Genomic DNA, 15,934 nt, shown 5'->3' with positions numbered 1-15,934 from the left:
AAGCTGCCTGCACGAGGGGAATGCTGGCTGCGCGTCCTCTTGAGGTGGACATGATGTCTCCTGCTGGGTCGGAGGTGACCCACCACTCCGTGATCCCTTGACCCTACGGCCATACCGATCCTGCAGACGCCTCAACCTTTTTCCTTTTTTGAACTTGAGTTGTAACTACTATGACTTTTCTATGTGATCGCTTTTGTTTCTCTTTGATTGCATCGTCTCCTGGTGATTGTTTGCGCGTTGATGTTCTCTGACCCTTGATAGTCATGGGATTTTGGTAGTGTCGTTGTGCCTTGGTGATCCTCGGACCTTGGTGGGTTAACGCCTTAGGCGTAGAGCCTCAGTGTTGGCATGACGCCTTAGGCATACAGCCTCAGTGGTGGCATGACGCCTTAGGCATGAAGCCTCAGTGTTGGCATGTTGCCTTAGGCATAAAGCCTCAATGTTGGCATGACGCCTTAGGCATGAAGCCTCAGTGTTGGCATGTTGCCTTAGGCACAAAGCCTCAGTGGTGGCACGTTGCCTTAGGCATGAAGCCTTGGTGTTGGCATGTCGCCTTAGGCATGAAGCCTCAGTGTTGGCATGTCGCCTTAGGCATGAAGCCACAATGTTGGCATGTCGCCTTAGGCATGAAGCCTCAATGTTGCTATGTTGCCTTAGGCATGAAGCCTCAATGTTGGCATGTCGCCTTAGGCATGAAGCCTCAGTGGTGGCACGTTGCCTTAGGCATGAAGCCTGGGTATTGGCATGTCGCCTTAGGCATGAAGCCTCAGTGGTGGCATGTTGCCTTAGGCATGAAGCCTCAATGTTGGCATGTCGCCTTAGGCATGAAGCCTTAATGTTGGCATGTCGCCTTAGGCCTGAAGCCTCAATGTTGGCATGTCGCCTTAGGCATGAAGCCTCAGTGGTGGCACGTTGCCTTAGGCATAAAGCCTCTGGGGTGGCGTGACGCCTTGATGTAGTGGCAGTGATTCGATTGAGTGGTAGAAGAAGACAAGTATTCCTGCAACATCTCTTTATTTTGAATGAAATTCAAATTGACCTTGAAACAGTGATGTCGTCTACTGCTACTCCTACTGCTACTGCTTCTGTTATCACTACCACTACTGCTATGCTTCTACTGGTAGTACTTCTTCAGATGTTCTGAGTTCCAGGTACGGTCTACCTTCTTGCCCCCTGGAGTCTTCAAGCGGTAAGTCCCTGGGCGTATCTGCTTGGAGACTATGTAGGGTCCTTCCCAGTTGGGTGACAGCTTCCCTGCCTTATGTGGTTGTGATGCACTTGCCCTCCGTAGTACTAAATCTCCCTGGTGGAATAGCCTTTCCTTGACCCTGGCATTATAGTACCTGGCAGTTCGTTGCTGGTAGGCGACGTTCCTTAGTAGTGCTCTCTCGCGGACCTCATCTATAAAGTCTAGGTTCGCCGGATCCATCGACATAGGTACGTTCATTGAAGTGCGAACCCTATGGGACATGGCGCAGACCTCTCTGGCGCCAATGCTTGATGCCATATGCTAGGCGGAATGGGCTCTCTCCTGTGGGCGTCCGTACTGTAGTTCGGTATGCCCACAGGATGCTTGGTAGCTCTTCTACCCACTTGCCTTTGGCTCCTTCTAACCTTTTCTTGACTCCTTCCAGTAGCGTTCTGTTGGTGACCTCCACGACCATTGGCCTGTGGGTATGCTACCGACACGAGGCCGATAGTCGATGTTGTAGCTGTTCTGAGAATGCTTGGAATTTGGGGTTGTTGAATTGTTTTCCATTGTGCGAGACGAGGATCCGTGGTACCCGAACTTGTAGATGACGTCGTCGCGACGAACTTCTCCATCTCTGTCTCTGTTATCTTGGCCAAGGGTTTAGCTTCGACCCACTTGGTGAAGTAGTCGATCGCGACGACCAGGTACTTTCTGTTTCCCGGTGCTGCGGTGAAGTTGCCTAAGATGTCTAGTCCCCACATGGCAAAAGGTATGGGGTTGAGGATTGATGTCAGCTTGGTGGCGGGTAGATGGGGTACTGGGGTGAACAACTGACATTGCTCGCACTTATTGGCATATTGGATGGCCTCCTCTTGCATTCGTGGCCAGTATAGTCCCTGGCGGAGGATTTTGTAGGCTAGCGCTCGTCCCCCCATGTGGCTTCCACATATCCCCTCATGGACTTCGACTGGGCGTACTCTGCCCCCTTGGGTCCTAGGCACCGGAGTAGTGGTGCTTGTTGCCCCCGCTTTCATGCCCGTCTGGGACGGTGTACTTTGCAGCTCTCATCTGATCTTCCTTGCCTCGGCCTTATCTTACGGTAAGACATCGTTCTGGAGGTAGTTGAGTAGAGGGTCCATCCAGCTAGGTCCTTCCTCGATCTCGTTAACCTGCTTTTCCTTATACGTTGGCTCATGCAGGATCTCAACATAGACTGCGCTGGCTAAATTTCGGAGTTCCTCATTGGCTAGCCTGGATAGGGCGTCAACGGCGGCGTTCTCATCCCTGGGAACTCGAACCATCTCAAACTTCACGAAACCCTCGATCAATGCTTGAGCACGTGCTAGGTATGATGCCATCCTCTCATCTTTCGCCTCATACTCTCCATTCACCTGATTCACCACGAGCTGGGAGTCACTCCGGGTGGATAGGTGTGTGACTTGGATGGCTTTGGCCACTCGGAGTCCAGCTAGTAATGCCTCGTACTCTGCTTCATTATTGGATGCTTGGAAGGTGAATCGGAGAGCATATTGGATACGAAATCCCTCGGGGCTGGTTAATATGAGACCCGCGCCGCTTCCTGCCGCATTGCTCGACCCGTCCACGAACATGTCCCACGATCCGTGATCCTTCTCTTCGGGCTCCCCTATTTTTGACTCGATCTCAGACAGGGTACACTCTGCAATGAATCTGCAAGAGCCTGGCCTTTGATGGCTGTCCTTGGTTGGAACCTGATGTCATGCTCACTTAACTCCACCGCCCATGCTATCAATCGCCCGGAGACGTCCGGCTTGTGCAGTATCTTCTTCAAGGGTAGGTCTGTGAGGACTATGATGGTATGGGCTTGGAAGTATGGTCGTAGCTTCCTGGCTGCCGTTACCAATGCATAAGCTACCTTCTCGATCCTAGTGTACCTGGTCTCCGCATCAATCAGGACATGGCTGACGTAGTAGATGGGCCTCTGGACTTTGTCTTCTTCCTTCAGCAGTACTGCGCTGACCGCGACATTGGTGGCGGCCAGGTAGAGTTGCAACTCTTCGTTAGGTTCTGGTCGCCCAAGCAGTGGTGGGCTCTCTAGGTACTCCTTCAATTCTCTGAACGCCTTCTGGCACTCTTCCGTCCATGTGAAATCTTTAGGGCTTCAGAGGTTCTTCAATGTTTTAAAGAATGGTAAGCACTTATCACCTGATCGTGACACGAACCTGGAAAGGGCGGCGACCCTTCCATTCAACCTCTGCACTTCCCTGACCGTTCGAGGAGGTGCCATCTCTTGGATGGCCTTGATCTTGGATGGGTTGGCTTCTATTCCACGGACTGAGACCATGAACCCCAGGAATTTTCCTGACGTTACGCCGAAGGCGCACTTTGCAGGGTTTAGCTTCATCTGGTTCCTCCTCAGTACTGCGAATGCCTCCTCTAGGTCGGTCAGGTGTTGGTTGGCGTGGATGCTTTTCACGAGCATGTCATCCACATATACCTCCATGTTGCGCCCGATCTGCTCCTCGAACATCTTATTGACCATCCTCTGATAGGTGGCCCCTGCATTCCTTAACCCGAACGGCATGACGTTGTAGCAGTAGTTCTCTTTGTCCGTCCGGAATGCGGTGTAAGACTCATCATCCTCATACATGAGGATCTGGTTGTATCCGGAGTAGGCAACCATGAAACTCAGCATCTCATGGCCGGCGGTGCCGTCGATCAGTAGGTCGATCCTGGGCAGTGGATACTCATCTTTTGGGCATGCCTTGTTCAGGTCAGTATAGTTGACACACATCCTCCACTTCCCACTTGGCTTTGGTACCATGACCACGTTGGCGAGCCAGGTTGGGAACTTCTCCTTTCTGATGAACCCTGATTGGCTTAACTTCTCGACCTCCTCCTTGATTGCTGCTTGTCGGTTGAGGGCGAAGTTACGCCGCTTTTGTTGAACGGGCTTCCTGGTTGGGTCGACATGTAGTCGGTGTTCCGCTATGGAACGTGGTATTCCCGGCATGTCGGAGGTCGACCATGCGAAGACATCCATGTTCGCTTGGAGGAGGTGTCCAAGCCCTTCTTTCTGTTCCTTGTTTAGCAGCTAGCCAACCTGAACGACCTTGGAGGGGTCGTCCTGGCTGAGGGGCCATGGGATGAGGTCTTCCACTGGCCTTGCCCTTCTCTCTGTCAGTTCATCTCTCTGGTCACTGACCATGCTCTCTAGGCAGAGTGCCATTCCACGGGTGTTGCCATTGTTCTTTTTCATGAAGGTGGCATAGCACTCCCTTGCTTTCTTCTGATCTCCTCGGGCTTCGCCTACCCCATTCTCGGTGGGGAACTTCATCTTCAGGTGAAGTGGCGATATGACTCCTCTAAGGGCTGTCAGTGATGATCGCCCTAAGAGGCCGTTGAAGGACACCACGGACTTGAATACTATGAAATTCACCATGATGGTTACTTGTTGAGGGTGTACCCCGAAGGTGACGGGTAGTTCTATGGTACCTCGATGGAGGCGGTGGCACCTCGAGAATCCATGGAGATAAGTGGGCTCTGGTTTGGCTGGTCGTCCCGAACCGAGCGTCGATAGGCGTCCAAGGAGTCGTCAACGCAGACGCCCCTGTGTCTATCGGCACCCGATGTGCAGTCGATTGGCTACCTCCACTGTACTACCAAGGCATCTTCATGCGGGAAGTTTAGTCCTTCCAGGTCTTCATCCGAGAAGGAGATCACTGCCTCGGTCCTGGCTATCTTCTTGGGCTTCTCTGCCACTCCCACGAACCTGGCATGAGCTTTAGCTTTTACGGTGGACTCTTGCCCTGATCCTCCAAGTATGGTGAGGATAGGAGGTCCCTTGGTGCCACTAGGTTACGTTGCATCTCTCCGCTCTTACGGCGGTCTCTCTCTCGATCGTTCTTCTTTCTTCTCGTCTCGGTTCCACTCTGTCTCCGTCGCGACCTCTATCTCCTTGGCCTGAGCGGTTGTCACGTCTCTCCTTCACATACTTGTTCAAGCTTCCTGCTCTTACCAGTTGTTCTATCTCTCTCTTCAATTGATAGCACTCCTCTGTGTCGTGCCCATTCTCTTTGTGGAAGAGGCAATATTTGTTAGGGTTCCGCTTCTCTGGTCCTGCTAGCATGGGTCGTGGCCAATGGAGTAAGTCACGGTCCTGGATCTGCATGAGTATCTGGGACCAGGTGGTGTTCAGTGGTGTGAACTCGGGGGTGCTTGCCCTCTCACTTCTCTCTGGGCGGCGGTCTGTCCTCCTAGATGGGCGGTCGCTCTTCTCTTGTCGGTACTCTGTCCTCAACCTCTTACCCTCTTTGCGGTCATCAGGTGCTGACCTCTTATTGTCCTGTGGCTTGGCCTCGATTATTTTCGTTCTAGCTTGTAGTACCTCGGCCATATTTGCAAACTCGTTGCACCGCTCTAAGAGCTCTTTCATAGTCCTGGTCTCATGACGTGTCAGGTCCTTGATCAAGTCCAGGTCCCTAATACCTCCTGCTAGGGCTGCATGCTGTGTCTGGTCATCCAAGTCTCGAACCTCCAGGGACTCCTTGGTGAACCTGGTAACGTATTCCCTGAGAGATTCCCCAGGGTTCTGTACCACGTTCAGTAGATTGACGGTGGTCTTCTTCTGCTTGACGCTGCTCTGGAAGCGGGGGACGAACTGTTCGCATAGCTCTGCGAACGAGTATATAGATCTCGGTCGTAGCCTGGAGAACCATGATGTGGCTGCTCCCTTGAGGGATGCCGGGAATGCCCGACAGGAGACCACGTCCGACCCACCATACAGCGTCATCATGCCATTAAAGTAGTTGATGTGGTCATTAGGGTCAGTGGTACCACTGTAGAGTTCAAAGGTGGGTAGTCGAAACCTGGAAGGTAGTGTGGCTGACATGATCTCTGCCGAGAATGGGTGTTGTCCAGGTATGGAATGTGTCTCGCCTTTGGTCTGCTTCTTCAACTCTTCCAGCTTCTCATCTAGGTCGCGGAGTCTTTGATCGAGCTCCTCGTCCCATGTCTGTCCCTCACGCTTGGCCGGACGTTCGTTGCGGCCCCATTCACGCTCTCTCCTGGATGTCCCCTCCCGCCTTGAGTGTTGGCGGGATGGTGAATGGTCACGCCGTGATGAACCCTATCGTGAAGGTGAGGGGCTTTCTTCTCTGTAGGTCCGGCTTCGTCGTGGTATGTGACCTTCTTCAAGTCGTCCATCGAACACAGACCTCCGGACCGATCTCTGCGGGCTAGACACCCTCGCCCTGGGTGTTGGCGTCCTCCCACGTTCTAACCGTGGTGAGAGGTCTCTTGTTCTCCTGGGATACTGGGAAGGCTCCCCCCGCTGCGGAGTGGGGGTTGCCCGTTGCGCAAGTCTCTCTGATCTCACGCCCCTGGGAGATGATCTCCTAGGGTTCGGCTCTTGTCAAGGTACGGACTCCACCCTTGCTGATGGTGAAGTCCTTCGACGGTGAGACGTCGCACGCTGCGTCAAGTATTCTCGAAAGAGTCGTTGTTCATCGAGGATCTGTCGTTGTAGGTCGTTGATCTGACCCACAGTGGCTGGAGCATTGGGGTTAGGTATCACCTCCACCACCACATCGTCTGCCTCGTCATTGTTGGGCTCGTCGACCACGAACTGGTCATTAAGGGGGATCTCTTCCTCCAGAGGGACATGGTCCTGGTCATTGGCTCTGCGGTGAGAGCACTCTGGGGGTGGTGATCCATTCCTTGCTCCGTTGTTGGTGGTGGTAGTCTTCCTTCGTGCCATTGAATGAATATGGAAGCGAGCTAGTAGCTGTAATGGCTAGCGTCGTTCCCACAAACGGCGCCAATTTGTTGCGTCAAGAAATCGTCGAGCAGTCCTGCGAGTGCCGTCACCTGCAAGTGGACCAAGGGGTCAACAGAGAGAACCGGTGTGGTTCCGGCCTAGGCTCTCCCGATGCCAAAGTTAGATCTCCTGGCGCAAACGGATGAATAGTGATTATTCAGATGAGATTAGATGTCCCCCGATGGGGTTGTGTACCTTGCCTTTTATAGTAGCGTATGGCGGTGTGGAGAGTCCCAGTTTGATGGCGATTGTCCCGTTGAGTAGATAGAGGCCCTGGGTAACGGGGCTCTATCCTGATTGATCATCTCCCCGCGGGAGGGAGTGTCCTAGTGGTATCAAGATCCTTGGTGGATAGATACCCGCGTGTGGTGATAATGTCCTTGGTGCTTGAATCCGTCTGGGTGACGTGACTTCTAAGCGGCGGCCTAGAGTCCTGGTGGTGACATGAGTCTGTAGCGATACGATCGGGTCATAGGTGGGTAGCCCCCACCTCACGTGCCCACGATGCTGTGCCTGGGTGCAGGCCGCGCCTGGGTGAGGCCGCGCCCCAGATGTGTGGCCGCGCCCGAGTGGTGGCCGCACCTGGGTGAGGCAGCGCCCGGATGTGTGGCCGCGCCTAGGTGAGGCCGCGCCCGAGTGGTGGCCGCGCCCGGGTGCGGGGACCCCGGTTCGTTCCCCTTGGTTATGGAGCGGGTCGTCTGTGACACGTGGCGGTCGTTGATTGGCCCGGTGAATATTGGATGTATCAGAGGTAAAGGGAAATAAGACAAGAAAGTAAAAATACAACTTAGTCATGTCTTATAACTAGACAGTGACAGAACTACCCTATACAAGATATTCTAATAACTCTAACAGCGTGACTAGCTTAATAGAAACTTGAAATCCATAAATACATACAATACATGTGTATACAATTTTACACTCGGGTTCTCTCAACGTTTCAGTAAAATTCAATATGATGGTCTGAAGTTCTCGTTCTTGCACTATGCTTTGGCACCTAGCAAATCATTCTATACAAGTATACATGAGGAATCTTAGTTATTTCTCTCATGTTGTTACTTATATGTAGGATATTCTTGTGCATGGGTCAAAATGCATGCTACGCTTTTGTTCTGCTTTGACATAATTCTGTTGTCTTTTCTTTTTTGAAAATGATATTGTTTTTATTTTTTACTTGGGGAAAAATAAAATAGGTAACTTTTGTTCTTTGGTTTTCTTTACAGATACTGACTTTGTTGGAGAGTGCCATTAAACGGAACTTCCTCTCATCAAATTTTGAGTCAACCAAGGAACTATTAGCTTCTTCCACATCTGCAGAGTATGCTGTGGATGATTTCTTACCAGTTCATGGATCAGTCGCAGTACTTCCATTGTTACCAGAAACGACTGCTGCTGTGGCATTAAGGGTTATGGATATTGATTCTTCCATATCTTACATAACGAACAAAGCGGAGTATCAAAAAGACACAGAAGCTGGAGAAGTCATTGTGAGTTTCTGTTTCAGTATTTTAAATTTAAAGATTGGTAAAAAGGTAAGTAATGAAATCTAGTTAACCTAAAGTAGGTTCAGATGCAAACCACATGTAAGAATTGCAGGACAACCAAGAAAACCTGGTTCAGGGTAAATCTTAGAACGCTCGATCCAAGACTCTGATTTCTCTGAAGTTCTGGTCCTATGCCGTACTCAAGCAACAGAAGAAAGTCTCAAACTTTCAAGGGAATCAAATGGCTGGATTCTGTTCTGTGACTCACAGCAGGAAATAGAAACCATGATCCTAAATTTTAGGAAACCAAGTATTTTCAGATCCAAGGATCAGATCTGCAAATTCTGGTGGTGGAAGAATGCTCAGTCTGATGGGCTGTATGACTGTATCAGTGTTAAAAAACTTAGTCAAAACTAGGGGTGTAAATGAATAGCCGAAATCCGTTTCCGTATCCGTGGCCGCATCCGTTTAGCACTATCCGAATCCGTCCGAAAGCTAAACGGATGCGGATACGGATAGGCTATAGCTATCCGAAAAGCTATATTTACATGTAACCGGATAAAATATCCAATCCGTGTCCGTATCCGTTTAGCACTATCCGAATCCGTCTGATAGCTAATCGGATGCGGATGCGGATATAGCACTATCCGAGCCGAATCCGATCCGTTTACAGTCCTAGTCAAAACTAAGGGATGGATAAAGAGATACAGAATTAGTAACTTGACTGAAATTACAATCTAACAGGAAATAGTAAGTCAGGTTCAGTACCCTACAGAAATAGCATCTAAGAAGAAAATCAAATCCAAAATAGAAACAAAGAATCAGGTTAGGATACTCAGGTGAACAGAATTAGCAAGTACATCAGGAATTTGTAACTTGTGGAGAATAAAAATCAAGGGAAATAGTACTGCTGGAACAGAACATAGAAAAGGGGCCCCACTGTCAGTAGAACTTGAGATCAATGGGATGAATCTACTGCTTTTCAGGTACTAGTAATCTGATCTGAAAACTTGAAAGGTTGAAGAAGAAGTAGAATGGGGGATATGACCTTGGAATCACCACCAAAGCCTGTGGAAATGGTTTCACCACCAATCCCAACATATTGCTTCACCACAGTAGGGCTGCAGTTGCATCACCACAGTCCAAGGACAGCTTCACTACTGACCCAAAGAGGGGGAAACCCAATTTCTCAATAACTCAATTTGCAGACTAGGTTTATGGCCCCTCTGTTATTTATAACTAGCATAACAATCACAAAAATAGGAAACCCCTATGTATGGTATGAGGAATCCCTTACAACTTAAGTCTCTTTTCAAAATAGAAGCTATTCTAGAACATTACAAAATAGAAACTAACTACGTAATCACATATAGAACTTAAACCCTTGAAATATGGGCTTCAAAATCATACCAAATTCAATGAAGGACATCTTTTTATGGAAAGGACCTTACATTAAAGTAGAACATCCTTTGCAGAAACAGTTGTTGCTTTAGAGTTCAGTTTTGTCCAATTTATGAATATGCTCGACAACAAACAAATGTGTGTTTGCTGCTGGTCATCAGTCGATTAATTTTGACCTGTAATTTACAGCTTACCGAAAAAATGCATAATCAGATGATCCGTGGGAGAGGGCGGGTCGCAGTCGAGGTGGAAGGTTGCAGAGAGGTGGTGGCAGTTTGAGATCTGAGTCTGCTAAAGAAAATGCTGGGAGTAGTGAAAAGGCAGTTCGAGGATTGAGAAGGAAAAGCCGAAGATGAAGGCACCGGGTCAACATCAACATCTTCAGATTACAGTAAATAAGGATAATCTTCTAAGTATGTTCTTGTAGAGATAGCTTGCATTCTTTTTATTTAAACTCTAGTCTCCTGCAGTTGTAAGTTTCAATTTACCGTTTCCAATAAAAAAAGAGGAAAATATGGATAGAGAAGAAAGAAATGAAATTGGATATCCTGCAAGCAACCCCCCCCCCCTCCAACCCAAAAAAAAATGAAAGAAAGAGAGGTAATTTTGGCTCTGGTTATTTGGATTTCTATTTCAATTTCAATGAATTTGGTATGATTTTGAAGCCCAAATTTAGAGAAACCGAAAATAAGTTGAATTGAAATCTTGAAATAGTTAGGGAGTTATTTCACAATTTCAATCTATTTTACGATCTCTATCTCGTTTTGATCATGTATGGAAGAAAATGTTGCTTTTAGATTACATTTCATAGCCTTAAAAATCTTTATTATTATTATTATTTTTCCCTAAACCTTGGAACCCTGGAAATGACCAGGGATGCGGCGGTCATTTTGTGTGCACTGTGTCAAGGAGTATGGGCGGCATACACTATGCGACCGGGTGACATTTTTTCTCCCTTATTATTATTAACTCATCCCATCATAAAGGATGATGTATCAAAATCCGCGGAGAGGCAAAACATCAATAAAATGATGATACACCAAAAGCCAAGGTGGGGCAAAAACACCAATAAGAGGATGATAAATCAAAAGGTCATGGATGGGGGAGAAATAAGTGGAAGGTCCCAGGAAGATGCAAGATGCCTAATTCTTAATGTGTCTGGGCTCTTTAGTTCTGATTTTAAAAGAGATGGATTCTCATATATGTTCTATAGTACGTGAGGAGGAAGTCCATCTTCCTTTGATTCAAGTTTTAGGTGCTTTCTTCTAGGTTTATTGCCTCTGTTGTATACTATTGTGTTTTTGTTTTTGTATGTTTATTTTATGGTGTTGTGGGGGGGGGGGGGGGTTTGTTGTTGCTATTCTGTTTTTTGTCTTTTTCTGTGGGTGGGGAGGGTTCTTCTCTGGTGGATTTTATACCATAAAATTTCTGGTTTGGAATATTAGGGGTTTGAGATCACGAACCTCTAAATGTGCCCTTGGTACTCACATTATTAATCATAACCTTGATGATGTGCTTTTAGTTGAGACTCGGGTTCCTATTTTGGATGCTAAATGTTTACCATCTACTCTAAAAAATTGTGTAACTATTGATATTATTCTTAGTGGGGGACTTAATTAGGGATGTAAATGAATAGTCGAAATCTGTTTCCAAATTCGTGTACGTATACGTTTAGCACTATCCGAATCCGTCCAAAAGCTATACGGATACGTATAGGCTATAGCTATCCGAAAAACTATACTTACATGTAAATGGATAAAATATCCGTGACTGTATTCATGTCCGTATCCGTTTAGCACTATCTAAATCCATCCAGAAGCTAATCGAATGTGGATGCGAAAGCGAATATAGCACTATCCAAGCTGAATCTCATCCATTTACATCCCTAGATCTAATGGCTTGAGTGGGGGCCTTTGGTGCTTGACTAGTGCAAGGGTTAATGTTATGTCTTACGCTTTATGGCTATATCTTTGGTTGATCTCGAGAAAGGATTAAAATGGGTTTTGTTTGGGATTTATGCCCCTCCCTATTTTCTGACCGTATTCCTCTTTCCTTTCCTCTCTTTCAACTCCTTTTATGGTTTTGGGAGAATTCAACTAAATCCTATCTGCCGAGGATAAGACTTGAGACTAGTGCCTTGCCTAGGTGGCCCAACCTGCTTTATCCCTTTTGGGGCTGATGGATTCTTTAGGTTTGATTGATATCTGGCTTCAGGGTCTGCTTTTACTTGGTCCAACAAATAGAAACCCCCAAAGTTAATTTTGGAATGTTTGAATTGATGTTTGGCCAACCATTTGTGGATCAATGGCCAAATGCTTCTCTACTTTCTATAGCTTCTTTTGCCTCGGGCAATTGTCCTATTTTACTTGAGACTTGTCATTTTCTGTTTTATCTTGAGAAAGGTTATCGTTTTCAAGTATCTTGGTTCATGCTCCCTGAGTTCTTTTCTACTTATTTTAGTCTGAAAGGCAATTTAATTAATCACGAAAATTTTAGTAGTAAATTGGCATGTCTTGTGATGTTTTTTCCGAATTTGGATTAAAAAGGTCTTTGGTAATATTTTCCAGCTGAAAACTTTCTTATTTGAAAATTTTTGGGTTCTTGGGTTTCTTGTTCCAACATCTGATGTGTTATCTCACTTTTCCAAGGTTTTTAATCATATTTTTGGGTTGTTGGAGGTTGAGGATTTTTTTTTGGGTTGTGCTCACTCAATAACTGGAATGGAATGATAGAATCTCCCAAAATAATAAAAAAACTAGAAAGAAAACTTGAGAGAAAATTGAGAACAATAGAGAGTGTGTAACAACACTTGTATATCTCATACAAAGTGTCCAAAAACATCCTCTATATGTAGAGGTGAAGGACCCCTTGGAGACACCCTTCCAAAGGATATGTCCCTTCAAGAGACAACTAAAATACCGACATCGGTCAAAACCGATCAATGTCGAAACATAACCAGAAACGCACAGAGGTATTTTGGAACTTCATTTTATAAAATACAATAGTCATCATTGTAGGACTTTGTTAATGTTGGTATCCAATAATGGACACTTGTATATTTCATTCAATATATGGAACATATATACAAGTAAAATGAATCAATCTACAATCAATCTACTACTAATTACATGGTAGAATTACAACAGATATGGAAAGGTGGATAAGGTAGGTGAGCTGGGGATTGTGATGGATATCCGGATGGATATTCGGTAAGACTCCCCCTCAAGTTGGAGCGTGGACATTGCGAACGCCTAACTTGGACAACAACTGGTGGAACGGGTCATGGGCAAGTGCCTTGATGAAGATATCGGCAAGTTGGTCCTAAGAAGGCACTTTACTCGGTGCAATAAGCCCTTGTTGTTGTCGTTCACGAACTAGGTGACAATCGATTTCAATATGCTTGGTGCGTTCGTGGAAGACCGGATTAGCAGCGATGTGAAGTGCTGCCTGATTGTCACAGTATAGAGGGACCAGGGTGTTGTAAGGGAGGTGGAGGTCGCGAAGCAAATAAGTCAACCATATGAGCTCACAAGCAGCGACTGCCACGGCACGATACTCAGCCTCGATGGAAGAACGAGAGATAGTCTGCTACTTTTTTGCCTTCCATGATACCAAACTGGAGCCCAATAAGACACAATAGCTAGTTGTGGAGCGACGTGTCATCGGGCAACTGGCCCAGTCAGAATCACTATAGATCGTGAGATCCAAGGTGGTGTTGGATGGATAGTAAAGTCCTTGCCCTGGAGTGGTCTTGAGGTACCTCAGTAAACGGTGAGTGCATCTAGGTGCGGTTGGCGAGGCTGGTGCATGAATTGACTCAGTATGGTGACAGCGTGGGCAATGCCGAGCCCAATGACCGTGAGATAGATCAGACGCCCAACAAGGCAACGATAACTGGAAGGATTAGGAAGGATATCACCTGTATCAGTTGATAATTTCAAATTCTGTTCCATTGGTGTATCGATCGGGTGCGCACTAGTGTAACCATAGTCTGTCAGGATATCAAGGACATACTTGTGTTGGCATAGATATAATCCAGATGTAGAACGAGCGACCTCGATGCCCAAAAAATATTTGAGCTACCCCAGATCCTTGATATGGAACTGACTGTGGAGCATGGCTTGTACATCAACAATCAGGGAGGGATCTGAGCCAGTGAAGACAAGATCATCAACGTACAGTAGTATAAATATAGAAGCTTTTCCCTTGTGGAGGATAAAAAGGGAATGATCTGTAGTGGAATGGCGAAAGCCGTAGGCACATAAGGCGGCAAAAAATTTGGAATACCATTGTCGTGAAGCCTGTTTCAGGCCATATAGAGATTTATTGAGGCGACAAACAATATTCTGCCCCTTTCGACTATACCAAGGAGGAGGGGACATATATACTTCTTCGTCCAAATTGCCCTATAAGAAGGCATTGTTGACATCCATCTGGTGAAGGGGCCATACACAGGCAGTCGCAAGAGCTAATAGAACTTGGACAGTGACTAGTTTAGCCACTGGAGCATAAGTGTCATGATAGTCAATCCCCTTAATTTGGGTATACCTTTTTGCAACAAGGCGTGCCTTGTATCGTTCAATGCTACCATCAAAACGATGCTTAATTTTGAAGACCCAATTAGAACCGATGGGTTTCTTTCCAGGTGGGAGGGGGACCAGAGTCCTATCATTTTGGGTCAAAGCCTGCAATTCAGCCTAAATTGCATCCTTCCATTCCCTGTGTTTCATAGCCTCAGTAAATGCGGCAGGTTCTTTATCAAGAACAACAGGGGTGAGAAAAGCTTTATAAGAAGAATTAAATTTGTCATAAGAGAGAAAATTGGCTAAAGGGTGAGAAGAAGAGGTACCTGAAGAAGACGATTGCATTGGTAAAGTAGGGCAATAGTAGTCATCCATGCAGCGGGGGGGTGTATTACGTTTAGGACGGGTAGGGGGGAGATAACGGATCCGGAGTAGCGTCAGGGGGTGGTGGGGTTAATTCGGGTTCAGTATGGGGAGGAGGAGGGGTGGTGGGTGTAGGGTCAATGGTAGGGTCAGGGGCATGGTCATCAAGGGGTAATGGGGGAAGAGGTAAAACAGGGGAACCAAGGGGAACAGGCTTGGGTAAGATGGCATATGAAAATATGTGTTCATGGAAAACGACATCCTGTGAGACATAGACTTTGTTTGTTTGGAGGTCAAGTATACGGTAACCCTTCTGACCAGGAGGATAACCAATGAAAACTCCGGGTGAAGCCCGTTGATCAAATTTGTGTTGGACGGCATGGTTCCTTCCAAAACAAAGGCACCCAAACACCTTTAGAAGTGAGAGGCTGGGTGGCTTGTTATGGAGGATTTCATAAGGAGAATGCCCTTTCAAAACAGGGGTAGGGAGCCGGTTGATCAAGTAGGTAGCAGTGAGGATACATTCTCCCCAAAATTCAATCGGAATACTAGACTGAAAACGAAGAGCACGAGCAACATTGAGAAGGTGTCTGTGCTTCCGTTAGACAATGCCATTTTGTTGAGGTGTGGCAAAGCAACTGGATTGGTGGAGAACCCCCAAAGATTGGAGGTATTGAGAAATTGGGTGATTAAAAAATTCAGTTGCGTTGTTAGACCGAATGCATTTGATGTTGACATTAAATTGGTTATGGACCATGGCAAAAAAATTAGGAATTAAATAATTAACTTCAGATTTAGTACTCATAAGAAAAGTCATCCACAACCGTTAAAAAATAACGAGCACCAGATAAAGAAGTGGACCGGTAAGGGCCCCAAACATCAAAGTGTACTAATTCAAAACAAGAACTAGTAGTAATTAAACTGTTCGAAAAGGGAAGAAGAGACTATTTAGCTAAAGGGCAGACTGTGCAAGTGCACTTATTGGAACTAGAAATATCGGAAAAAGTGCGATGTAAAGAGGAAATGGTAGAAGGACCCGGATACCCCAACCTCCAATGCCAAACGTCAAAATGATTGCCAGGGACTACCGCCAAAAATGGAGGAGTGGAATCAAGGATATAAAGACCACGACGCCCACTCCCCGTCGGAATAGTCCTCTTCAAATGTGGGTCCT

General features: G+C 46.8%; 1 protein-coding gene across 1 annotated transcript in view; it reads left to right on the top strand.

Annotated features, from left to right (window-relative positions):
• The window catches only part of LOC122638684 (homeobox-DDT domain protein RLT2-like), a 21,501-nt gene extending 7,695 nt beyond the window's left edge, over positions 1 to 13,806 (top strand). The window contains exons 7-8 of the mRNA XM_043831537.1: positions 8,213 to 8,521; positions 13,660 to 13,806. Of these exons, the coding sequence (XP_043687472.1) occupies positions 8,213 to 8,521; positions 13,660 to 13,806 (456 nt within the window). The remainder of the gene's footprint in view (positions 1 to 8,212; positions 8,522 to 13,659) is intronic.
• Positions 13,807 to 15,934: the final 2,128 nt, after the last annotated feature.

Source organism: Telopea speciosissima, chromosome 9, assembly GCF_018873765.1.
Source record: "Telopea speciosissima isolate NSW1024214 ecotype Mountain lineage chromosome 9, Tspe_v1, whole genome shotgun sequence".
Lineage (NCBI taxonomy): Eukaryota > Viridiplantae > Streptophyta > Magnoliopsida > Proteales > Proteaceae > Telopea > Telopea speciosissima.
The sequence above is the reverse complement of the archived record's forward strand: the minus strand, read 5'-3'. Positions and strand labels throughout refer to the sequence as shown.